The sequence below is a fragment of the Labeo rohita genome, chromosome 15 (assembly GCF_022985175.1).
Source record: "Labeo rohita strain BAU-BD-2019 chromosome 15, IGBB_LRoh.1.0, whole genome shotgun sequence".
Taxonomy (NCBI): Eukaryota; Metazoa; Chordata; class Actinopteri; order Cypriniformes; family Cyprinidae; genus Labeo; species Labeo rohita.
Genome location: NC_066883.1, coordinates 30,143,533 through 30,171,412, shown reverse-complemented (window position 1 = coordinate 30,171,412; position 27,880 = coordinate 30,143,533). Strand labels below are relative to the sequence as shown.

At 35.4% G+C, this 27,880-nt stretch overlaps 2 protein-coding genes across 2 annotated transcripts in view; both read left to right on the top strand.

Moving 5' to 3' along the window:
- Positions 1-163: 163 nt before the first annotated feature.
- On the top strand, positions 164-4,146 carry mrpl44 (mitochondrial ribosomal protein L44). Its single transcript, XM_051128508.1, has 5 exons — positions 164-383; positions 1,018-1,240; positions 1,315-1,560; positions 2,775-2,953; positions 3,275-4,146. The coding sequence occupies exons 1-5, from the start codon at positions 211-213 to the stop codon at positions 3,450-3,452; spliced, it is 999 nt and encodes a 332-aa protein (XP_050984465.1). The 5' UTR covers positions 164-210; the 3' UTR covers positions 3,453-4,146.
- A 949-nt stretch (positions 4,147-5,095) lies between these two features.
- agfg1a (ArfGAP with FG repeats 1a) overlaps positions 5,096-27,880 on the top strand; it is a 30,776-nt gene continuing 7,991 nt past the window's right edge. Inside the window, 7 exon segments of the mRNA XM_051129035.1 lie at positions 5,096-5,546; positions 20,756-20,768; positions 20,770-20,850; positions 24,069-24,184; positions 24,594-24,756; positions 26,456-26,645; positions 27,287-27,409. Coding sequence (XP_050984992.1) covers positions 5,380-5,546; positions 20,756-20,768; positions 20,770-20,850; positions 24,069-24,184; positions 24,594-24,756; positions 26,456-26,645; positions 27,287-27,409 — 853 coding nt within the window. The 5' untranslated portion in view covers positions 5,096-5,379.

Below are 27,880 nucleotides of genomic sequence, written 5' to 3'. Positions count from 1 at the left end.
CCTGTGATCCTCGAGTCAACGTTTAAAAAAGGTTAGTGCACAAATTTGCCAAAAAAGGGGGGTAAAAGAGAAAAAAAGTCTTACTTTTGGCGTCCCACTTGACAAAACCCACAAACTCAGTGCTCCGGACACGTGGCGGCGCTGTGGACAGTTTCCCTCCCGCTTTCCGTCTCTCTTTCGCGGACTGTGCAGTGTCAGGTCGCGGCTGTCATGGCGGCGTGCAGGGCACTCGTGAGTCGCGCTGTGTTACCTTTGCATTACCATAATGTGTGCAGAGGAGTGATGCTCATACAGGTCAGAGAGAAGAAGAGATGGATGAAGGCTTACACACTCATCATGGAGAGGAAGCGAAAGATGGAGGGACCTCCACCTCCAAAGCCACGGTCAGTAGAATATCTCAAGGCCATTTGTGATACTCTCCGGCCGTGACTCAAATCATAGTGAGCTGCCTACCTAGACATTATATTTCAGTGTGTTAGAGCGTATCTGTGATGCCCAGAAATGCTATCTAGGTAGCCAGCTCACTAGGTTTTAAGACTGTAGATGTCTTATCCATGCACTCTTTTCATTACTGTATCTTGTCATCTTTTCAGGGCTGAAATATTAGCGCATTTTGCGTAATTTGCCAATTTAATAAATGCTTTTCTCTGAATGTAACAAAGTACACTGCGATAATTAGAATGCATGACTGATATTCATATAAATAATTTATATTTTTACATTTTAGCATTAAGAGACTTAGAGCATGTTGTGTTTGAAAGAAAAATGTGATGGCAGTACATACTATTATTAATATTTGGTTTGAGTGTAAAATAAATAAATATATCTTAGACCTTTTTGAGATGATTGGCATTGATAAATCTTCTTAAAGGTATAGTTCAGCCAAAAATGTAATCAAATGTAATCTGTAATCATTTCACTCATTCACGTGTTACAAACCTCAATTTTTATTATTTTTTTAAATATATAAACACAATTTTAATTTTACGTGCACCCCTTTAACCCTCTTCCCATCAGCTCCCAGGAGCCAAACTTTGATTACCATGCTGAAGTGGAGGCTTTCGGTGCCCGAGTGCAGGAGAGTTTCTCTCTGGAGCTTCTGAAGACGGCATTCGTTAACGCGTGTTACTTACGATCTGAAGAGGAGAGGAGGCGAGCACTGGGCCTTGATTTGGAGACAACCGCTCTCAACCTGAAACACAACGGCGAGCTGTGTGTGCATGGTCAACAGTTCACAAAGGTGAGGACACTGATGAGTGTCATGCTGGAAAATTGGTTTGATATTCATATTTCTCTTTCTATTGTTATGTAAAGGGTTTCCTCAGTGACTGGTGTAGGGGCAGCTTTCCCAGCCTGCCTGAGGAGGGTGTGGCAGCTGTCGTAGGCCACCTGACAGGGTCAGAGGTCATGTGTCACGTCGCACGGAACCTCGCTGTAGAAGATTTGACAATGAGTGCAGAGTTTCCTGTTCCTGATGCAACCCTGCAAGGAACGTTCTTCGCTGTGATTGGGGCTCTGGAGCAGAGCAGCGGGCCTGTGCGAGCCGGGGTTTTCATTAGGGTAAGACAAGAGTCCCCTTAAAGTTAACTTTTCAACTTTTTTTTTTACATTTTGAACAAGTGTGTTTGGTTGTGTAAATAATTAAATATAAATTATTTTATTTATATAAAGTTTATTTTTTTAATAAATGTATGTGTATATGTGTGTATATATGTGTGTACATTCACATTGCGAGTGTCAGTGGAGCGTCAATGGAGCACGTTTTGCCGCTGCCCATGTTAATGAATCAGGGGGTCGGGGTAAATGTGAACGCAGAAAGAGCAACACAAACAGTCTTTTCAACCACATTATAATCATTATTTCTGTGTTACAGACATTTAAATAACAGAAGTACTGGGATAAAAGTTCAAAGTTTGGGTATAAACACTGGGATTCTCAATTTATCCAGAACGTGAAGCTCTTGTTTAAATGTTGTTTATTACTGCATATAATTCATTCAAATGAAAGTTTAATTTCATAAAGTATAAAATGAACCTACGTGTTTTTTTTTGTTTGTTTGTTTCATTTTGCCTTTTTCACAAAACTATTTTCCCTATATATTTCATCATTGAGGATTTCTTAAGAAAAGTGTAAAAAAAAGTGTAAAGTCTTGTCTCGTTCTCGTTAACCCAGTCTCGTGTCTCATCTCGTGGGATAAGTGCCTCGTCACACCCCTTAAAAAAAAAAAAAAAAAAAATATATATATATATATATATATATATATATATATATATATAAAACATCATTTAAAATGAATAAAGAAATTATTAATAAAATTGTTTAAAAAGTAAAAAAAAGTTTGAAATTTCATGTTTATATTTTTAGATTTTATTTTTAAATTTAAAAAAATTTACTGTGTATATATATAATTTTAATATTATTTTTATTAAGTGTATGTGTGTGTAATTACTGAAAATGAATTATTGTTATTACTTATAAATTGAGAAATTGTATATTTCATGTTGAATGATTTATAGACATATCTATCCATATAGTTATATCATTTTAATATTATATAATTTTTAAATAAATATGCATATATTATATACTGTATATGTGTGTAGAATAACTTAAAATAATTTTAAAAATTCAGATTATAGATAATTATAGAATTGGTATTTCATTATATATTTAGCAATTTATTATATTATATTATATTATATTATATATGCATTACAGACCCTAATCTTTGTTCACTAAAGGTTGATTAATTTGTTGTGTGTGTAATTTTGCAGGATTTTCTGGTGACTCAGCTAATCGGGAAAGATCTGTTCGACATGTGGAAGGTGGTTGATCCCATGGGGCTGCTGGTCAAAGAGTTGACCCGTAAAGGTATAGCTCTACCCGAGCCCCGCCTCATCCACTCTGCCGGCGCCAGTACCGTCCTCCCTATCTATTTCGTCGGACTTTACAGGTATGACACAAGCTTTAATAAGCTGCATGAGGTCATTGTTAATAAACTAACATTTACGAAGCATTGTGTAATGTCATGCTGCCAAGTATCGAAACCCTGATCTGTATTCTTCACAGCCTGTAAATAAAGCTCTAGTTGATTAATCTGATGTGTCATTTCAGGGTTGAGTCTTTTTAGAGATTTATTCTGGTCTCCTCCAAGAAACAATTTCAGACCCAACGCTATAGCAGATAATCAATACTCCTCTCAGTTTAGGTTTTGATTGATTTTTTTTTTTTTTCTTTTTTTTTTTTTTTTTTTGTCTCTCTTATTTTGTGTCAGTGACCGTAAGCTGCTGGCTCAGGGTCCAGGCGAGACTGTCCTGGCAGCAGAAGAGGAGGCAGCGCGTGTGGCTCTGAGGAAACTCTATGGCTTCACAGAGAACCGCAGACCGTGGGACTTCTCTGCCCTCCGTGAGCAGCTTCAGAAGCCCAGCACACAGGCTCTCACCAGCGGATAAATGATACGGAATCCAGCAGTCAATGTTTTATAGTCTGGCTTGAAGAACTGACATGTGTACCAACATTCATCATCATCTGCTTTACCACAACTATATGTAGAGAAAAACTCAATTTCTTTTTCCTCACATGTGGCTGTGGAGTTACAAGAGTCCAACCTAATTTGCCAGAGAGACTGAAAATCGTGATGTACCACAGACTACAATGAGCTTTTGTCTGCTCTGTAGGTGTACGTTCTTTAGATGTGTTGCTACATATAAACTGATGTATATAAATGTTAAGCTTTGGTTGCTAATAAAACTTCTGAACAAAATGTTCCACTTCAAATGTACAGTCTGGATAGAATACAAAAGCAATTTTAGGCAGAACTTTTTGTGTTGTCATGGATACTGGTTTTGCACCCTGGCTCAGAGTTGGTCACCATATATATAGATACAGTATTTTACTCATCTAATCAGCCAGATTCTACTTGGCCAGCAGTCATACGGTAATAGTGATGATTAGAAACACAGATAATTGCTAGACGATTCTGTTAAATTATCTCAAAATAGTTTGAAGATTCCATGTTATGGTTTCCTCCTACCGTTTTATCCATCTTGCTACATCGTTAATCTTAATGAACTCTGATGAGCAAACCACCATGTTCATTTGTTTTAAAAGCCAGCCAGTTTAATAAAATTAACTTTGTAAATTTTATGGGTCTGGCTTCTGGTCTCAACTGCGTCTCACTATTTTTAGCTGTACAAAACAGGTCGTTTTGCTGCTTGATATTGCAGATTGGTGTCTTACCATATTATTTTAATGTATTATCTTAATTATGAACACACTGGTTTGTAGCGCAAGCAGTTTACCGTTTACTGCACGTTGTTATTGTTATTTTATCTATAGCGGCTAATGAACCGGAAGTCTCGCCCACAGGCTTACTTTCACGTCGAAGAATAGACTTGGAATTTAAATGTCATGTTTTATTTACGAGTTACTTGCAAATTATTATTTGTTAAACTTACTATCAGTATCTGAGGAGAAAAATGTTTCTACACTTTTTTTCAGCGTAGGAATTCATCTGTAAGCTCAAGACGTTAGGGTATGTGCATATACAAAACTGAGAAATATACAGAATAAGCCCAATACAACAAAAAGCTGCTTCATCTAATTTACGCAGCTTCGTTTATCACTTCATTATACATATTCATGGCCAACAAAAGGTGATTAATAAAGTCGATTCATGTCCTCAGCGAGCCAAATCCTCTGAATTAGGTCACTCTTGCAGAGCCGCTGTGTTGTTGTGTTTCGTCAATGAGTTCCTCAAGAGGGCGCTGCGGGATAAGAACATTTAAATGAGGGTTAAACCGTTGCGCTTGGGAACTGTGATCACGTGATCCTATACAGCGCCTGTGATTGGTTGCTCGCGTTCCCGTTCCAGAGTTTTCGCTCCGGTGCTAGTTGGTTTGTGACTCTGTTACGCAAAAATGTTTTTATTACTTGTAAGTACTGATATTGAGCAAAACTATTTATGAGGGTATATCTGTTATATTTCCATATAGATTTAACACCGTAGGACAAATCTTATGGACTGTTTTAGCATTGAGCCGTTTGGTTTCTCATCCCCCTGTTGGTCGTTATGTCAAACTGCACGCTTTCAGAGTGGGAGGGCTGGCCGTCGAGTCTCTCACTGGCAGTGAAAGTAGAGTGGGGAGGCTGGCCGTTAAAGAAAGTGCCTGCGCCTCAGGACCCTCCTCTCTTCACTACGGCGCTTTTCGCCCGTTGTTCGCGAAACGTGAGGCCCTTCTGAAGAACTCCGCTCCGTCTTAGCTTCCTGGTGACACGTTTTAAAGGAAACCCCTGTCTGATATTTCCCCAGGAACACATATTGGATTTTTATTACATTATTTTTTTTAATTGACCGACGCTATATTAACGGCTCCGGCCATGGCTGCCAGCGCGAAGCGAAAACAGGAGGAAAAACACCTGAAGATGCTGCGGGAAATGACGAGTTTGGCGCCCAACCGAAAGTGCTTCGACTGCGACCAGCGCGGCCCGACCTACGCCAACATGACCGTGGGCTCGTTCGTCTGCACGTCCTGCTCAGGCATCCTGTGAGCCACCCTCCTGTCTATCTCTGTCTGAGCCCTCTTTATTTCACTCACTGGCTGTGTCTCAAAATCTAGTGGGCTGCCTATCTAGACATCATATCCGCATTATTTAACGCCCTTGATGCCATAAACATGTCTAGTTGGGCAGCCCTGTAGGTTTTGAAACCAATTGTTTCAAGCCAGCTGTTGATCCATTAACATAAAGGGGGTTTAAAATGTAAATAAGGGTGGGTAAATGGGTTGTTGTCTTATTGGGGGTTGGTAATCTGTCAGTTAACCAAGCAACCAAATTTAGGGTGGGTGGTTGTTTGGCTTTATCGCAGTAACATCATGTGTGTCTTGCTCTCAATCCACTCCAGCAAACTTAAACAGCTACCTGTAGGCATATCACTGGTATTGTGGTTTTGCATACTTGTGTCCTGCATTGTCTTATCTAGTAGTAAGGACAGGCCCTTGTGGATCAGATAAACCTCTATACAGCATGTGAAAGAGCTGGATAGTCATAGAGACACATGGTGACATGTGGCAAAGGGTGTGTGCACCCCTGCAGTGCTGTCTTGATAGTAGAGGGCTTGACAATCCCTAAATTAATTTTAATTTATACTTGGTGATCTGTGAAAAGGTTTAAAGGAGATCAGTGTAAAACTGAAAATTTATGAATAAGTATTAAAATAAATGTGTATTAAAATTGTTAAAAAATCTAAAAGTACTATATTGAATAGTTGACAATCCAACAGAAAAATAGGTTTTTATTTTTTATTTTTTTACATCTGTCTGTGTCCATCCATTTAAAATATATTTATTTTGATCATTTTTTAATTCAAATTATTTATGTAATTTATTTTTTATTTTTTTGTCTAAATATTTCGAAAATAAACTTCATTTACTAAAAAAACATTTGTATAAAATAAAATAAATAGTAAAAAGTACAAGTAGAAAAAAAAATCCCAAAAAAGTTATGTATACACTACCATTCAACATTTTTTGAACTGTAATGTTTTTAAAGTCTTCTGCTCACCAAGCCTGCATTTATTTGATCCAAAATACAGCAAAAATAGTAAAATTTTGAAATATTTTTACTATTTAAAACAACTGTTTTCTATTTTAATATATTTTAAAATTTAATTTAATTTATTCCTGTGATCAAAGCTAAATTTTCAGAATCATTACTCCAGTCTTCTGTGTCACATGATCCTGCAGAAATCATTGTAACATGCTAAATTGCTGTTCAAGAAACATTTTTATTAGTAGTAATATTTAAAACAGTTGAGTACATTTTTTCGGGATTCTCTGATGAATAGAAAGATCAGCATTTATCTGAAATATAAAGCTTTTGTAACATTATGCACTATACCATTCAAAAGCCTGGAAGCAGTATAATATATTTATTTTTAAAGAAATTACAGAAATTAATACTTTTAAATTTAGCAAGGATGCTTTAAATTGATCAAAAGCTATAATAAAGACATTTATAATTTTCCAAAAGATTTCTATTTCAGATAAATGCTGTTCATCAAAGAAACATGAAAAAATTCTACTGCTGTTTTCAACATAATAATAATAATAATAAATGTTTCTTGAGCCACAAATCGGAATATTAGAATGATATCTGAAGGACTGTGACTGGAGTAATGATGCTAAAAATTCAGCTTTGAAATTACATTTTAATGCTTTTCAAATTTACATTTTACATTTCAAATAGAAAACAATAATTTTAAATGGAAAAATATTTCAAAATTGTACTGTTGTTGGTGTACGTTAGATCAAACGAGATTCCTTAGAAACATTCTTACTGTTCAAAAACTTTTGGCTGGTGGTATCTATATTATTTTTTCATTGTACAAATTTGGCATTGTTCAGTTTTCAGCAAGCTTTTTGAAATCGAATGTTGAGTTCTTGTGTAGTTTAGATTAGATTTTTACACAGAAGTCATTTTCCATGTTATTTATCCTCCCTTGTAAGTTGATAAGCATCAAATTGGCACCGGAATGAATGCTGAAACATGCCATTACATTGCCAGAATCTCCACTGAAAAAATACATTTAAAGTGCCGTCATGTCTTAGATTGATATATCATTTATAAATTTACCTGTTATGATGAACAGTTGTGTGTCCTGTATCAGCATTTCAGCCCTGTTGTGTAACAGACTTCTAGAGCAGCGGATTTTGGATTAGAGTTGGAAATGCTCCTAAAATAATGCCTTTTTAATTCAAATCGCAAGAGTTATCCTGCAAATACGTGATGCAGAGTTTCTTGAATTTAAGTGAATGTTAAAAATAAGCAGACTATGTTCCTTCATTGCATCTAGGAAGCTGACACCCATGGTTTCCTGAATGGTCCAGTCTGTCCTATGTGGTTTAATGGAAGTTATGTGACCATTTTTAATTTCTTTTCCTCCCCCACTATTTATTGTTATTGCAAAACTACCATTTTTATGTTTATTTTACAATTTTTGGACCTCTTTGGATGGAATGACCCACATATCGATAAAACTATTTGATGTATATTTATTTTAGAACATGACAATGAGTCGCATTATTTAAATATGTTCTTTGTTGGTTTACATAATTAATTAATATTATTATAAAATGCATTAAATTGCTTTCTCTTGTGTTTATAGAACACACTGGTACCGTACTGCTCTTGCAGACGGTGGGCTCAGTGTCATATTTGAATGAATATGTGCATTCCTGCAGTGTAATTCAATCCTAATATTATGCTTTGTTTGCAATATGATGAAAACTGACCCACTTTTTCCAATTTTTGCACGCATTTGCCTTGATATCAGACTTCAGAAGGAATTGTCTAAATGGAATAGTTCATTTTGAAGAGTTTTTAGTTCATGAAGAACCTGAATTGATTGTGTTAGTTCTTCAGATCTGTGTTTCTGATGATGAACTGTCTCATAGAGCCTGAACTTGTCTGAACTAGTCAAGTCTGAAACATGATGAGGTAGGTCTCATGGGTTTGATTGAGAAATGGGTTTGATTTCCCAGCATTTAAGTGCATGATGAGACAGTTCTGCTAGACTTGATTATCTTTTTAGATCTTTGAGTTTATAGAAGAATCTTGCAGTCCAAACGGTTACATTTGAGCTACTCTCTTATAAGACAACAAGATGTGTGAAAATAATCTCTCGTCGTATCCCACGGGAGTACAGGAACCATCTGCCATCTGTAAGCACTTCAGAGAGAAATGCAACAAACAGTCCGATATGTTGGCACTGTTTCTAAGTAAAGCTGTTGATAAATGTTCTGGCTTTCATGCAGTGTGGTTTGGTGTCCTCCTGTTGTCCAGATACTGAGATCTCTGGAATGCCATTCTGAGTGACCTCTTTACAAAGCTACAAAGAAATTGTCAATAATTCTCCAAAAAGCAGAGTGGAGGAGAGGATAGTGTGATGGGAGCGATCGATTGTGCAAATAAAAGAAATATGAGTTTGTTGTTCTAGCTGAACTTTTCTGAAGTCCTGGAGTGAGGCGAGGGGTGAGGATCATGTTAGTTCATTTAAAAGTGGTGTCAGGTGTATTTGAACAAGCCTGAGCCAAGCTGTGAGGACTGATAATTAGTTTTCTAGGTGGATCACTCCGATCTGATCTGGTCATAAAACTAAACTAACTAAAAAGTAACAACGGATGACAGATTTTGGTAGACCTACCTGGAAATTAGCATCATACTGGTTCCATCGACAAAAACCCTTTTTCCATTGGCTTTTGAATTATTGCAGAAAATAAGCTCTGTGACTGTAAATAAAAGTTTATGATTCTTATACATTTTGTTCATAGGGTTACTCCATCCCAAAATGAAAATTTTGTCATTAATCACTTACCCCCATGTCGTTCCAAACCCACAAAGCTTTGTTCGTCTGAACACAATTTAAGATATTTTGGATGAAAGCTGGTGACTGTCCCCTTGACTGCACTGAAGTTAATGTCACTGTCAAGGCACAGAAAAGTATAAAAGACATCATCAAAATAGTCCATCTGCCATCAGATCAACATTTATTCAATGCATCACCATAGCGCAATTTTGAAGAGTATCCACTGGACGCAAACAGCGTATGCTGTTCTGTGTCAGCTGCGCCACGTGCATACGCTGCTTTCAAAAAAAAACCATAGAAAACATATCCGTTTGGTGTTCCTGACACAGAACGGCATACACAGTTTGCGTCCTGGCCCTGTGGTGACATGGAGGAGACAAATTGTTGAATAAAGGTGTTATTTTTGTTTTCTTTGCATACAAAAAGTATTCTCGCAGCTTCGTAAAATTATGGTTAAACCACTGATGGCAGATGGACTATTTTGACAACGTATTTCATACTTTTCTGGTCCTTGACAGTGGTATTTTCTTGTCAGTCAATAGAACCACCACCGGTTTTCATCCAAAATATCTTAAATTGTGTTCCAAAGACGAACAAAGCTTTATGGGTTTGGAACGACATGGCGGTAAGCGATTAATGACAAAATGTTCATTTTGGGGTGGAGTAACCCATTAAATGTGACCTATTATGCCCCTTTTACAAGTCTCAGCTGTCCCCAGAATGTGTCTGTGAAGTTTGAGCTCAAAATACCCCACAGATCATTTATTATATTTATATATAGACCCATTTATAGCACTTAAACATGTAAAAAGTCCATGTTTAAGATTTTTATGATATGTCACCTTTAAGGATAATCCTACACAATGCTCGCCTGATTTTAACGGCATCAGCGTTAAGCCTTTCAAAACTCTTAATATCCTCGACAGCCTCTGTAGTCTCATTTAACAACTTATTAAGCCACCTTTTCCCATGTAAAAGATTTTAAAAATCATGGGAGGGGTGTTACGTGGAAATATGTTAAATCGTGAAAATATGTTGATCTTGTGTTAACCACAGACCTAATTTCAGGCATTTAACCAAAAACCCATTGACTTTGGGTCGATGGAACCAGATCAAGCAAACGTCCCTGTTTCTGGCTTTTACAGCTCAATCCTGCAGTGTTCTATTATTGCTATGTATATGTGTTTGCAAGTATCCTCCTAATTGTCTATAATTTTCCTTCCGTTGCTGACGGAGTCTGTGAACAATGACCGTCCTAGTAAACTCCATCAGGGGAGATAATTGGGTTCTTTTCTAAGCACCAGCTTCTAAAATGACTTCAGTATCACTAGAGAGACTGAAGCGCAAGCACCAGATGTCAGACACCCAAAGCATGGGAGTCCCCTTACAACCAGTCTGCAAATATTTGACTTTTTTTGTACTTACAATGTTTGCACTTGTGCATTTAGCAGTTTCAACCGTATTCCACCTCATGCTTCGCTAAAGGCACAGTCTAGTCAAAAGCATAATATATGCACGTTTTTCTTGTGTGGGTTATGGAAAAGTGAATGATTAATGTGCAAAGCTATTAATGTATGAGCTATTAGGTGTCGGGTTTTAATTAGGGCATTTGCATGGGGAGATGATCCTCTGGCTTTGCTGGATTCACAAGTGTGCCAGTGATTTCCAGTTTTAATCCTGAAGAACTAAGAGTAGATTTTGACCTGCTGCCTCACAGCGTTTTTTAAACCTTTTCAGTGATGTGCTTAATTAGGTTTCAGTTCATCAGATTGAGGATTCTGGCAGAATTTTGTTAGAAATTAGACACGTACTATATTTTGGTGTCACTTTTTTTTAATGTATCCATCGATATTGGATATTAATTGTGCATGCTAATATATTTTTACATTTAGTTAACCATGATCTAGTATTTAATTTAATCGTTAAAAATGCTAATAATTCAAAAACACTGTTAAATATTATCTTTAGCAAATTTCAAAATGAATGCAAATCTGAATTTTTTTTTATGCTCTTATTTTTAAAATGATTCATTTTAGTTTTTTTAAGATAAAATACTCATTTTTAAAATATTAGCAATTTATCTGTTATCTATGAAAGCTCATTTCTGCCACTTTCCTCAGAAACTGAGTTATAAAGTCAGAATTGTGAAATAAACTCACAATTCTGACTTTATAACGCCATTGCGAGAAAGGTTACAATTGCGAAATAAAGATTTGAGTCTTTTTCCCCTCAGAATCCTCACAATTGCGAGTTTATATCATTCTGAGAAAAAAAAGTCAGAATTGTGACTTTGTATCAGGCATAATAACTTGAGAATAATTGATTTTAAATTTATTCTATATCCTAACCCTAAAATATTACACTTTAAGCATGTGATTCATCCCATATTGTCTATTCTACATCCTCAGCCTCAGCACTTTATCAAATTGCTTTGATTTCTTCATCTCTGTGTTTGTGACTAATTTCCTGTAGTGATTTTGGTGTATTTCCTCTCACCTTTAGAATCATTCTGATCATTCTCTGGCTTGTACATATGACCATATCGTATGTTTCTTGAACAGGAAGTGAATGTCAAGTATTTGCAGCATCAGCAGCATGTGGTCTGCATGTGCACAGGAAGTGGAAACAGTAGGACAGGAAGTACACATTGTCCTCTCACTTCAGAGCTGTGTCAGTGTATGTGTGAAGGCCATCGCTCCACTCACACTGTTGCCATATTCACTTCATTTGATGGTTAAAATCAGTTTTTGATTTTCAGATGGTAATTTTTGCTGTCAAATGTTTGTTTTACCATTAATGTTATCATTCAGTTGTTTTATGTAGGACAAGTTCCAGTAAATGAAATACACATACCTCTTCTGAGGGTTCGAAATAGACCTAATTTACCTGAATTCACCATATACTGTGTATTATCAGTGTAAAATTGGCCATTGATCACCCTGCTTATAAGATATCATTAGGAAAAACCGCTAATCTAAACTCTGATTTCCTTCCATGAATCTCTGAGAAGAAAAGCAGATCTTTTGGCCTGAAAAAGACTAGTGTTACCTGAGTAGAGATTGGTTGAAGTCAGGCTACCCACAAACGCTTCCCTGTTAGTTTTATGGTGGGGTCAGTTACTGGGAAAATACATTCCAGCACAGGGTGGGTCCATTTGTCTCTCTCTCTCTCTCTCTCTCTCTTTCTCTCAATTCTTCAGCTCCCTCACTTTCACTGCCTTGCTTTATCACTCTTTCTTTCTCTCTTTCTCTCTTTCTTTCTTTCTTTCTTTCTTTGTTCTCTCTAACTTGCTCACCTCTGTTTCCGTAGTCTGATATATCAGACACCGCAGATCTTGTCTTGATTTGATCATCTTGTGCCACACACACTTGTTTCGCTTGCAACACTTCCTGTTGGCTGGTTTGCCAGTATAGAATACTTCCCTTTTTTTTTTGTAGTTTACTGTAAGGTATTACTTTTTTCACATTTAGCTGTCATTAAACTTTTGGCCTCTTTAACATTTTATCTTTGCTTCATAAAATGCTGTTTTTTTTTATATCAAGCAGTAATAGTTTTGTAAATGTGATAAGGCCATGCTGTATTGTGATGTCATGGCTAAAGGGCGTTATGTGGTATGCCGCATGTAAATATTATTTATAAATGGTATTATAAAAAAGTTAATATGTAGCGCGTTGCGCAATGTTACAGTCTGATGAGTAGTTTGGGCTTGATCGGGCTTGCTAAAATAAAAATAAATAAAAAAATCATGCTCACCAGGGCTGCATTTATTTTTATAATATGTGTTAAAAAAATACAAATATTATGAAAGGTTATTACACTTTAATAGTGATATATGCCTATGTATTTCCTTAGTAGAAAAACTAATTTTTTGATTAGTGGAAAAAAATTATTTGCTTTTATGAAAATTAAATTGACAAAATAATGCTTTTATTTATTGACTTTATGTCATCAGTTTAATGCATATATGTATAATATATAATTTATTATTATTATTATTATTATATTTATTTATTTATTTATTTTATTCTATTTTTTAAGTGATCATTTATTTATTGATTGATTGATTTATTGATTTGATTTATTTATTTATTTTTATGACCCTGGACCACTAAACCAGTTTTAAGTATCACAAGTATATTTGTAGAAATAGCCATTGTATGGGTTAAAATTACAGATTTTTCTTTTATCCCAAAAATCATAAGGATATTAGGTAAAGATATAATAGGGAAAATATTTCCTACCTTAAATATATCAAAACTTAATAAAACACTTAAACTTAAATTTAAAACTTAATAATTAATAAATAAACTTAATAAATAATAATAAATAATTAAAACGTGATGAAATGTAATAACATGCATTACTAAGAACTTCATTTGGACAACTTTATTTTATTTAGTTTATTATTATTTTATTTATTTATTTTTTTTAACAAAACAAAGAAAGAAAGAAATTTATTTAGCAAGGGTGCACTGACCTTAAACTCTTGAACAGTAGTCGTAATAATCTCCAGACATGCTATGTCAGATGTTTTTTTTGTGTGTGTGTGTGTGTGTGTGTGTGTGTGTGTTTTGTGGCCTTGTTGATGACTTGCATTGATGTGTTCAGAGGAAGTTTGAGCATTATTCGCTTGCAGTGATTTCTTAAGAGGAACCTGACTATTGAGTAAACTCTCTGACACACCCACACACTCAAAGACTTTACAAACCTACATATTTGTCTTTCTCTCTATTTGCCATACATTATTGCTGTGCGGAGACCGGCCACTCGCCCAGTTTTTGACCCATTTTCCCTGAACCCATCATCCACCTGCTCAGAGCGTCGTCACATGCAACCCCAATACAACCACCAATCGCACAAGCATGCCTCAAACTCGTGGCTTTTCACATTAATGAAACCAGATGCGGCATCTGCAGGCTCACCCAGCGTGTGAAGTCGATGCCAGAGTTTCTCACCACCAGCTAAAATGGCTTTCTCACACGCTACTCTTAAAGGTTAAGCGCTGGCCTTAGGCGCTGTTAGCTAACTTTCCATCTCAAACATTAAAACATTGGCGCTCTTTTGAACGCTGCTCTGAGTGGCAGCACTTTAGTCAAATACAAACCCTCTGAACAAATGCAAGTAACCCAGTACACGTGGGATCAGGCGTGTGTTTCTCTTCATGTTTGTTTAGTATGTATGTCAGGGTCATTTATTTGGCGATGCCGCACAAGATGTGTGTAAATCCATCTAGCTGTGTCCTGAATCTTTATCTGGTGACTTTTTTGTAATTTCTCAGGAACTTATCAGGCTGTGATTCATAAATGTTATTCGACAGAAGTTCCGCCCCTAATATGACATCGTCATTATGCTCTTGTGTTTAGCCAGTCGCTGATGTGTTGTCTCTGATGTTTCTTGTCTATGTTGTGGCGAAGTGTGTCATCCTTTCGCCTGATGAAGTGAGGACCTCGCTTTTTTTAGAATGCAGGCCGGACAACAAGAGACTGTTCACTTTGAGGTTGGTCCCATTTTGGTACAGCCAGTTCAGGGGATGATTTCAACTGAACTGCTGTCATGAATATAAAATCTGTTAAAATGATACATTTAAAACATGCATTTTATTTCTCTGTTTGCATTCTATGTGTAATGTACTGGGCAATTTTAGCTCTGAACTTTAGAGATACTTTTGTTAAAGGAATAGTTCACCCAAAAATAAATATTCTGTGATGTTTATTCTCCATTATGTCGTTTAAAAACCATATGATTTTATTTTTGTGAAACACAAAGAGGGGCTGAGTTTGCCCTTTTGCCTGAGAGCTACAGAGGCCTAGGACCCACTAGGAGGCTGTAGCACACTTAGTGGGCTGCAAGATGGCTTCTGTTTCTTCTGCTTTTGTTGTCCGTAAACCCGGACACACAGGATATACTGTATAAATAATATATGGGACTTTAAAAGTGTCAATTGTAGACCTGGAAATAGGGCTGGGCGATATGGCAAAAAATTAAAATCTTGATTATTATTATTTATTTATTTATTTATTTATTTATTTTATTTTTTCAAAACGTTTGACCGAATCTTGATCTTTTTTTTTTTAACGAATCAACTTGTTGTTACACGTTTTGTTTTTTTATACATTTTATTATTTTTTTTTTTTGTAAATATTTTTTATACATATTTGTAGAATAGCCATTATATGGGTCAAAATGATTGATTTTTCTTTCATCCCAAAAATCATAAGGATATTAGGTAAAGATCATGTTCCATGAAAATATTTCCTACCTTAAATATATTAAAACTTTAAAACACAAACTTAAAACTTAATAAATAATAAATAAACTTAATAAATAAATAATAATAATAATAAATTATTACAGCTTAATAAAACTTAATAACATGCATTACTAAGAACCTCATTTGGACAACTTTAAAGGCGATTTTCTCGATATTTAGACTTTTTTTGCATCCTCAGATTCCAGATTTTTTAATAGTTGTATTTCTAGTATTTTCTAGTCCTATTCCTATTTTTGTTTTTATACATTTGATTACTTTATACAATATTTTTTGTTGTTGTCCTATTGCTGACTGTTTACTTCAGTGAGCTCGAGTTTATTTATTTAATTAGGCTTGCACTTTTTTTTTGTGATATTGACACAGGTGACAAGAATTATGAAATTTCTATGGTATCAATTTTGATATTATAAAGACCTTATTTTAAGTATTTGGTAAATAATTGGTGATTTAAAAAAAAGAAAAACTATAAACCATGAAGAACATTATATATTATAGTTATTGGAACTGTGGAATTTAATTATTTTGGTAATTTATAATTTTTTAATAATATATTGCCACTACTAGTTTCTGTTTTAAATTGCTTAAAAATTAGCAAATATCATGGGGAGCCTTCAAATGGAAGACCCTGGAGTGAAAAAGGTTGAGAGCAACTGTAGAAGATAAACACTAGGGATGCACGATATTGGATTTTTGCCGATTGCACTATGCCGATATTTTTCAACTCATTTCGGCTGATAGCCGATGCTGATACTGATACTGAAACAACAAAGTCTCTACTGTGCGAAAATGATAAGCAATTTTTTTCCGTTTTGGTTAGTTTTTAAAAATAGCATATTTTTTAGAATTAAATAAACAATAATGAAGTTCTTTTAGAATGACAGTACACTGAAGCTTTAAAAATAACAATAAATAAACTAGATATCAATCGGCACTTTTTTTTTTTCCTCTCTCAGAAAATTCAGTGGTAATCTTAATATTTTATTTTAAGATTCAGTTTTGTAGATGATCTAAAGTAAAAGAGTTGTAAAAATACAGAAAATCTGTCAGAGCTCATGATTTGTAAAAAAAAAAAAAAAAAAAAAAAAAAAAAAGTAACATATTACACATTAATGAATAAATCAGTATATATCAAATTATTTAATTTACAAGCATCATATTTGTTCCACACTGCTGACGTGATCTAATCGCTAGCACACCCTGAGCACATTTCAGTTATTCCTCTTATCGGCAAGACATATCAACATAATTTTTCATATTGGGCAGATGCCGATATTTACATTTTAAAGCCATTATCGGCCGATTCCGATATCGTTCCGATAATATCGTGCATCCCTAATCAACACTTAAAATTTCAGCCTGTTACTCACACAAAGCCTAGTGTATAGCATCAAAACTTTTTTTTCAAGCTGTTGTTGTCCTTTTTTCAGCTTGACAGAATCTGTTCACATTCACTTCTTTTGTACATTCTGCTAAACTTCCCCTCTTGTGTTCCAAAAATGAAAGTCATACAGGTTTGACACATGAGGTTAAGCGAATGTTGACCATTTTTAGTTTTAGATAAACTATTTACATACATATGCACGATTTTACCATTGTGTTTTTAAGCAAGGCACTTCCTCTGCAGAAAGATGCACTGTAAGTCACCTTGAAATTAAGCAGCTGCCAAATGAATTAATGTAAATACATATTCATAGCACATTTGCATAATTATCATAGAATTATACTATGAGGCTGCTGAAGAATTACTCCTGTTACTGTTGGTTTAAGGCAGTTTTTGTGACTTGTTAAGTTAGTTAGACTTGTTCGGCTTGAGAAAGTTTAGCTGAGTGGTTCTTGAGGGCCGCAGTTACAGAATCCCAACCCTGTGCCAATGGCCCGCAGCAGGCCGTGTGAATAATTTAGCACCTGGTCTAATCTTACCAAGGCCTTGCTGTTCATGCCCTTCAGAATTTATCACTGAATACCTCACGTCTCCATAGGGGCACACGCACACACACTCATAATATAATGTAGAGGAAGTAACAGGTGATGTCCCTAGAGGTGGAAAATTGTTTTGGGGAAATTTACCAGCCCACTTGCATTCCCACATGCAAACAAGCAGCGATCGTTAGTGCAGAAGTGGCGTGTTAGTATGTGTAACTGCGTCTTTTGGGAGTTTCGAGGGGGTGTGTTTGTGCAAATGGTGTTTTGAACATCTGTTGCGGCTCAGGTGTCAGATGAACTGTCACCCGTTTCAGCACAGGGGGACAGCGGAGTAGCGCTAAATGTCTTTTCCATACTTACACACGTATTAATTCACTCTGCTATCACGCTGGCATAGAAACAGGTGTGCATGTGTGAGTGTTTCTTAAAGGAGTATTGGGTATTGAGTTTTAGGGTTATTGGGTTAACCATTTCTTTAACTATCTAAAGTGAACTTCCTGTTAGTTATTACCCGCAAATGTCATCATTAGGTGAAAGAAAAAGAGATCAGGGGATGGAAATAACAAAACGGATGCGTAAGAGAAGCTGAGGTGGCGTATCCTGCGGTATATGGACTCTGATCCCTAGAGAGCAAATCTGAGCACGCTAACAGGGTAAATACAGGAAGGAAACAGGCTTTCTAATGGGCAGCCCTTACACATGTTTACATTGCTCTTGGGCATTCGGAGATCAAGTGTTCAAAGATCATGAGGCTGTGGAGCAAACACGCATGCACAGACTCATTCAAAGACGCATCGAATCATCAGATGCTCATCCTCTAGTTCTTCCTTGGAGGTTTTTATGTTTCGTAATTCAGTTATAGTGAAGAAATAATGCTTTTATCAAGCAAGGACATGTTAAATTTATTAAAGGCAATGTAAAAACATGCTTTCAGATGTACTACACAGAGCCGTAGTTCACTGAGAAGCTACGCAAACAGCTGTCGTTATCATGAATGATTTATTTCGATTTCATAATTGTGCAATAATATCGTGTGCTTTTTTTTTGTTTGTTTGTTTGTTTTTTTTGCATAACCTATTAGTGAACTATGGCTCTGTGTAGTAAATGCTGCTCCATCTGAAAGCAGGTGATGGGGATTTACTGCTGATTACAGAACGGACTTTACTGACAAAATGTGCATGAAAATCGTGTTCAATTAATCGTGCAGCCCTAATTTTAAGTAAATTTATAGCTTCATAATCCTCACCCAAATCCCAAAAAATGTCATGGTTATCACAAAAAATGGTCACTGTTTCTGCATAAATGTTAAGCAACAACAACCGTTATCAACATTGATCATGAAAAAATTATTATGGTAAATGATGAATATTCTGAAAAATCAGCTTTGACATCATAGGAATGAATTATATTTTAAAATAAATTAAAATAAGGTTATTTAAAGATGTAATATTTACTGTTTTTGGTGGTAGTGTACATGTTTTCTCTATTTATTTTTTTTTAGCAGTATTACAAAAAATAAGATGAAAATATAGCTGCAAGCAGTGATTTCAGGTTATTCATGCACTTTAAGGCATTTAAACGCATATGAAAAAAGACATTGTGTGTATTTGCGAAAAAACGCACAATATACAATCATTAACAGCCTTAAAAAATGTGATATCGCCCCACAGTGGCTGATTTCTTTCAAATTTCTGTCAGACCTTTGGGGCCGTGAATCGAACAGGCCCACCACGTTTCGTTCCGAACGGCCTCCGCTAACATTGTCTAACAGGTGCCCAGACTTCATCTGCCAGTGGCGGTCATGTTTTTTTGAGATTCTGTTCATTCTGTTCAGGAGTTCAGGCATTTTGCTAAAAGTGGCCCTGCCCCTTTCGAACCTTTAGGCGTCCCCCCAGTCTTGTAGGTGGTGTGAATACTACCATCCCTCCAAGTTTTAAGTCTTTACGACTTACCGTTTGGTCTGCATGATCAGTTTTACATGAAGATTGCTGATCCTTGGCCATTCTAACAATTACAATGCGTGCTTCAACCCCTACTTAGCGATGTTATTCACCAAAAAAATAAGCAGAAAGAAATGTATTATTCATTTATAAACCACTCTTCTGTTGCATTCCTTTTAATTTATGTAAGAATGTAAGAACAATTTTATGAGATTTACACAGAATTGTGATTAAGTTTTTGTGTGTGTAGTTGATGCTTTGCATATTTTATTATTCTGTTTTATCAAAGCGTTTCACCTCATAAAGTGGCTTATTATGACCCATATTCTGCCATGATTCTTTAATTGACATGCCTTTTAACTCAAAGTCTGGGTATGAAGAAAAGCCAGTTTCCTACAGTTAATTACGACTAGTAGTGGAATTTATGTGTGCTTATCTCTTAAAGGGATAGTTTAGCCAAAAATGTAAAATTGTGTCATTAATTACTCACCCTCATGTCATCTTTGGAACACTAATTAAGATATTTTTGATGAAATCCAAAAGCTTTCTGAATGCAACTGACACATTCAAGGCCCAGAAAGGTAGTAAGGACATCGTTAAAATGGTTCCTGTGACATTAGTAGTTCAACCATAATATTATGAAGCTACGGGATTACTTTTTGTGCACAAAGAAAACAAAAATAACAACTTCATTCAACTTTTTCTTCTCCTCCCTGTCAGTCCTTGAATAAGTATTCTCATAGCTTCATAACATTACGGTTGAACCACTGATGTCACATGGACTATTTTAACGATTACTGGCTTGTTATTACTGGCTTTCAGGGCCTTGAACATGGTAGTTGCGTTGCTGTCTATGCAGCTCTCGCATTTTATTAAAAATATCTTAATTTGTGTTCCGAAGATGAACTCTTTCAGGTTTGGAACGACATGAGGGTGAGTAATTAATGACAGAATTTTCATTTTTGGTGAACTATCCCTTTAAATACGAGTAACAGTGTTATTCATAGGCAGCATTAGCTCACCTCTCTTTCCATTATCACTCTCTTCCACCCCCTCATACACGCGTACGCTCTCCGTGCACAGAATTGGCAAGGTGCCGAGCAGTCTGACTTTGTCCTTGTCCTAGATCTGCGTGTAATAGGCAGGTTTGTAATGAAGAGTTAACAGCGAGAGCAAGCAGAAAATCGTATTCACACTGCAAGCGATTTACAACACTTTATTTAATTAACATGGTATCATTTTGTCTCATATCTCTAGACGAGGCCTGAATCCCCCCCCACAGAGTGAAGTCCATCTCCATGACGACCTTCACGCAACAGGAAATAGAATTTCTACAGAAACATGGAAATGAGGTAATTGATAATGGCGTAGTCGAAAGTGCAGCAATGTTTTTATTGACACGGCAAATGTGTCGTCATGTGTGTGGACTGTTTGTGCCTGATATCTGGACACCACTTAGTTGATTATTTACGGGATAACGTTGATACATCTATGATAAGATAACGGAAATTTCTGGGATTACTTTTCAACTTGAACACAGTGAATGACAGTTACAGAATTGTTAGAGTTGTTGTAAAAATTGTAGTTTTAGACTGTTATTCTTTTTTCTTATTTATTAATTTTTTTTATATTTTTATTTGACTATTCTTTTTTCATTATTATTTTTTTATTTCTTTATTTTATTTTATTATTTATTTATTGGAGGTATTATTGAAGGCAGTTGTGAGTGTTTAATTTATTTTTATTTTATTTATTTATTTATTATTATAATTTTATTTTATTATTTATTCTTTTCTTTTTTTTTTTTTTTTTTAAGGCAGGTGTAATTTCTTCTTTAGTCTAGGCCTGTGTTCCTCTCAGAGCTTCTTATCGGTGACAAAGATTAGACCACTTTTCATCTCTCCCCTTCCCTTTCTCTGTCTTTACTTAACTCAACATTCCTGGGATTTTTCCCAGGTCTCGTGAGGCCTGATTTACGAGGATGAGCTGGAAATGATGTTGCGTGCCGAGGAGACTCTTATTTGAGCGCTCTGTATCTCATTACGCACATTCTATAATCTCCCATTTAAATCCTGATGAACTTCAGAATAATCTGTGCGTGTGGACGTTTTGTTTTATTACGTTGTTTAATGTGAGTCCAATTCAAACTGGCTTGATCACACAGCAGGTTTGATCTATTAAAATCTCACAGCATCTGTCATTCTGAACTTCTGAATTGGTTTTCGATGATGGGGGCATGTCACGCAAACTGTTGATGTTGGCAGGTCTTCAGTCATTTGTCTAGCTTACTAAGTAACAGATGGAATTGCGGCAAAATATTGTGGAGTTTGACTCCAGGAACAATCTTTATGAACAATGCAAGATGCATTACCACTAAAAGTTTGAGGTTTCTAAGAATTAAAAAAAAAAATCTTTATTCCAAAAAGTCTTTTATGCTCACCAAGGCTGCATATACACTGCCGTTCAAAGGTTTGGGATCAGTAAGATTTTTAACGTTGTTGTGTGGTTTTTTTTTTTTTTTTTTTTTGAGATGATTCTTATGCTCATGAAGGCTGCGTTTATTTGATTAAAAAATCGGAGAAAAAAGGAATATTGTGAAATATTATTTTAATGTAAAATAACTGTTTTCTATGTGAATATATTTTAAAATGTAATTTATTCCTATGATGCAAAGATGAATTTTCAGTGTCATTACTCCAGTGTTGCATGGTCCTTCAGAAGTAATATGCTGATTTTTTTTTTTTTTTTTTTTTTTTTTTTTCCTCTATCATTGTTGTGCTGCTTAATATTTTTTTTTTTTGGAACGTGATTTTTTTTCAGGTTTCTGTAATAATTAAAAAGTTAAAAAGCATTTATTTAAAATAGAATTTTTTTGTAACAATACAAACTGTTTTTTTAAGTCTTTGGTCAGTAAACTAAAATTTTTATTCGCCAAGGATGTGTTAAATTGCTAAAAAGTGATAGAAAAGACTTACGTTGTTGGAAAAGATTTCTATTTTGAATAAATGCTGTTCATTTTTCTTTTTTTCAAAGAATCACAGTTTCCAATAATAATAAAAGTAATAAATCAGCATATCAGAATGATTTCTGAAGGTTCATGTAACACTGAAGACTGGAGTAATGATGCTGAAAATTCAGCTTTGCAGTAATTTGTTATAATGACTAAATTCACTTGTAGCATTTTAAATGATTGCTTTAACTTTTTTTTCAAGACACAGTTGTGTACTGTCAGTTTATTGCTTGTCAGACAATGTGAAATCAAAGTAATTAAGAGCTTATAAGGATTCTGTTCAGTATTTTGATAGTTGTGAGCCCTTATGTGAAAACAAAAAGAAATTGTTGCAAAACGTCATGCTCTTTTAATAGTAGTAATAGTTTTTTTTTTTTTTTTAACGGTTTAGTTAATAAACCATTCTAAAATGTTCAAGGCAGATGCACTGAATTCTGTGTTAGTTTTGACTTTTATTTCATGGCCTTTTATTGACATTAGACAAGGCTCATAGAGCCCTTCCTTGAGTGTCTGTTCCGCTTCTCATCAGAGTCAAGTGATAATGCGTGTCTTCACTCTACTGCTGCTATTTATAATTAATAAGCTGCTACCACTGTTTTCAAAGGGTGTGTGTGTTTACACACACAAATGTGTGTCTGCCTTGATTATATCTAAATGAAGGCAGTGTCTTCACTGCTGTGAGAGGTTTCACACATACACACTTGGCATGTCGTGGTTGCTAAGCCTTACGCTTTGCCCTTTTTATTTATCAGTTGTGTTATCTGAGTGCATGTGTTTTTGACTCACTAAGAGGAGTTATTCAAATGTCGTCTTAAAGGAGAAGTCCACGTCCAGAACAACAATTTACAAATAATGTACTCACCCCCTTGTCATCCAAGATGTTCATGTCTTTCTTTCTTCTCCCTCACCTTCAAAATCATCCTATATCGCTGTTTTACCTTTTTTGTTAAGGGTGTTTAAATATTTTTATTTTATTTTTATTTTTTTTTAATGAAAATAACTGATCGTTTCACTAGATAAGACCCTTCTTTCTCGGCTGGGATCGTTTACAACCGCATTTGCTTTTTTGGAAGTTCAAAATCGGGGCACTATATCTGTCCATTATATGGAGAAAAATGCAAAAATGTTGTCCTCAAAAAACATAATTTCTTTACGACTGAAGAAAGAAAGACATGAACATCTTGGATGACTAGGGGGTGAGTACATTATATGCAAATCTTTGTTTTGGAAGTGGATTTCTCCTTTAAGATATGGGATTGCTTCTTAAGAATGTAAGTGTGCGTGAGCGCATTTGTGTAAACAAGACTTTCCTTAGCATGAATGCCTGCATTGTTGTTTTTTTTCACACACGAGGCAGTGAGAAAAAGATACTATCTGTCTGAAGGGTCTTTGTTTTTCTTTTCTAATAAACTGAGCATTAAAGTGACTAAGTTGCTCTTAAAAACCTTGAAATCAACATTTTTTTTTCATGTTGTCTGACAGATTAATCTGTTTTGCTTGTTTATGGTATTTTTGTTCTATGAATATCTGATGATCTCTCATGTTTTCATGTATATGCAGGTATGTAAACAGATATGGCTTGGCCTTTATGATGACAGAAACTTGGCCATTCCAGACTTCAGAGAACCTCAGAAAGTCAAAGAGTTTCTTCAGGACAAATACGAAAAGAAGCGATGGTGAGAAACAACATGGGCTGAAATGTTCTGAGCAATCATGTGCAGTCAGTCATCCTTGTTGCACAGTGTACTGCTATGCAAAGTGGCCTGTACGTTATCCCACTTATTACAAATAAATAAATGGGCATGAGTTATTTTATTATGTGAAAATAAAATATGAATACAAACTGAAATGCAAAAAAAGGGGTTCGTCTAGTGTTGATTTGCACTTTTTTTTTTTTTGCATTTGTTGTGTGATGTGGATTAATTATATCCTGGTATTTCCTGAAACTTTCCCAGTGTTCGCTGTACACCTCTAAGTTGAAATTTGCATAAGCAAATATTTTTCTCCGTTTCATAAGGATAAACACATCGCTGTGTATGTGTGCTCTGCTCATTTACATGTCTTTCTCTCATTCTTTTCTTTCAGGTATGTTCCTCCAGAGCAGGCTAAAACCGTGGCGTCGGTTCACGCGTCTGTCTCTGGTTCATCTGCTAGCAGCAACAGCAGCACTCCAGAGGTCCGACCTCTCAAAACATTACTGGGGGAATCAGTGCCCACTTTACACCTCAACAAAAACACACCCAGCCAGGTAACAAAACTGAGATATATATAAATATTTTTCTTAACCAAGAGCACATTAAATTGATCAAAAGTGTTCACCATACTATTCAAAAGCTATCAGCATTGATAATAATTATAAATGTTTCTTGAGTAAATCAGCATACTGGAATGATTTCTGACACCAAAGACTAGAGTAATGATGCTGAAAATTTAAAAGAGAAGCCCACTTCCAGAACAAAATTTGACAGATAATGTACTCACCCCTTGTCATCCAAGATGTTCATGTCTTTCTTTCTTCATTCATTAAGAAATTATGTTTTTTGAGGCAAACATTTCAGGATTTTTCCTTTATATAATGGACTGATATGGTGCCCATATCCCAGCCGAGGAAGAAGGGTCTTATCTAGCGAAACGATCAGTTATTTTCATAAAAGTAGTACAATTTATATACTGTTTAATGTCAAACTCTCGTCTTGTCTCACTCTGCCTGAACTGTTTTTGTTCCGGTTCATGTCAGTTAGGGTATGTCGAAAAACTCCCATCTCATGTTCTCTCTCAACTTTAAAATCGTCCTATGTCGCTGTTTTACCTTTTTTGTTAAGGGTGTTTGATCTTCTTTGCATGTTCACTGTGCAAAGACTGGGTCAGTACCTCTGCAGTGATGTAGAATGATTTTGAAATGATTTTTTTAGTTGAGGAAGAAAATACGATTTGAGCTTTTTGGCATACCCTAACTGTCTTGAGCCAGAATACAAAGAGTTCAGGGAGAGGGAGACAAGACAAGCGTTTGAGATTAAAAAGTATTTGAATAGTATTTTTTTTTTGTTAATGAAAATAACGGATCGTTTCGCTAGATAAGACCCTTCTTCCTTGGATCGTTTACAAACCGCATTTGGGATTGTTTATAGCTGCATTTAAAATACATTTTGGAAGTTCAAAATCGGGGCACCATACCAGTCCATTATATGGAGAAAAATCCTGAAATGTCTAACTCAAAAAAACATAATTTCTTTACTGCTAAAGAAAAAAAACACATGAACATCTTGGATGACAAGGGGGTTAGTACATTATATGTGAATTTTTGTTCTGGAAGTTCTGGACTTCTCCTTTAAGCTTTGCCATCACAGGAATAAATTCCATTTTAAAATATTACACACAATATTACAGTTTACACTGTGTTTTTGGTCAAATAAATGCAGCTTTGGTGAGCAAAAGTGACTTACTGACCCCAAACTATACTAACTATATAAACTACTTTCTTAAAGGGATAGTTCACCCAAAAATGAAAATTCTGTTACTAATTACTCACCCTAGAGACTTGCGTTCATCTTCAGAACACAAATTAAGATCATTTTGTTGAAATCCAAGAGCTTAATGACCCTTTATCCTTAATAAAATCATATTTTAGATTTTTTTGCACACAAGAAGTATTCTCGTAGCTTTATAAAATTAAGGTTGAACCACTGTCACATGGACTATTTTAACAGTATCCTTAATACATTTCTTGGCCTTGAATGTGCCAGTTGCGTTGCTGTCTATGCAGGGTCAGAAAGCTCTTGGATTTAATCAAAAATATGTTAATTTGTGTTTTGAAGATGAACAAAGAGCCTTACAGGTTTGCAACATCATGAATGTGAGTAATTAGTAACAGAATTTTCATTTTTAGGTAAACTGTCCCTTTATTACACATTTCTTGTTTAATTTTTTTTTTTTTTTTTCTCTCTCAGTCTCCAGTTGTGTCACGCACTCAGCTGACCCAGCAGCAGCAGCTGCAGCTGCAGCAGCAGCAGCAGCATCATCAGGACAAGAGGTTTGATCTGCTCAGCGATCTAGGTGGCGACATTTTCGCGCCTCCGCACTCGCAGTCCACAGGCAACGCAAACTTTGCCAACTTTGCACATTTCAACAGTCATTCGGGTAAAAACACGCACTACACATACTAAACCATCCATTTAAAAACGAGTACTTTAAGGTTCAGGACAATTCTTAAGGCAATGTGGTCTAGTTTCCCATTATCCCACACTAGACATATTGACAGCCACTGCCACAAAGCCCCTCATGAAATATAAAACCACTAATGCTTCCTGGCATCTCTAGAGGATAACAGTTGTGCATTTTATCGGTTAACACCAGTAAACGGTTACAGAGGTAAAAAAAATACATAATTTGGAAGCCATTATGACCAAATCAGCATTGTCTGCTAAAATGTGCATGGCTGGATTTGGAGTTAGTGCATTCTGGGTTTTTGTTCATGTCATCTTATTTGTCTTTTGTGTAGTTTCTTTATTAGTGGGTTTTTAGCAGGTTTGTGTTATAGGAGTATGTGTAATAATATGTCTTCATATGCAACCAGCGTTTGAGTCAGAACTATTACTGTAGATCAGATAGAATTTTAAATAGAAAATAATAATTAATTGAGTTTTCTTAATTTCCTGATTGGAAAGAAATTAAATTGATCTAAACCCTGGACACATTTATGCCATTTCATTCCTGTTTCACTGTCATTCCTCACCTCATTTTCTGTTTGTGTTTGTTTGTTTGTTTGTGGTGGACCCCAGCAGCGCAGAATGCAAATTCTAATGCAGATTTTGCGAATTTTGATGCGTTCAATAATTCTGCTGCTCAACCCACAGCAACATTTCCATCAGCTGCACAAGCCCCATTTCAGCCCGCACAACCAGGTATACAACACGCACACATACACACAGATCCAGGCATATAAACACCCATTTACCTCAAATCTCCTGTTTAGAAATGTTTCCTTGTCCAAGTTGTGTTGTTAGGAATGTCACATAATAGTTGTTCTGTTTATGTCTTTCTTCATTGCTGCTTAAACATTCTTCCTTTTTCAGTGGCGTTTTAGTTCAACGTTAAATTCTCTCTAATAAAAAATAAATCACTTGATGTCTCCAGTGGTGGGTGAGGAAACATCTGGTTGATTTTATTCTGTCATTTCAGTTCCACACTGTGTCAGCTTGACTTATTTTTCTTCTGCTCTTACTTAATTTTCTAAATGTGCAACTTTCTGTTTCAAATAAATGCTGTTATGCTGTTCTTTTGAACTTTGCGTTAATCAGAGAATCCTGAAAAAGAAATGAATCACAGCTTTCTTGAAAACATTAAAGGAAATGTTCACTTGCAGAACAAAAATT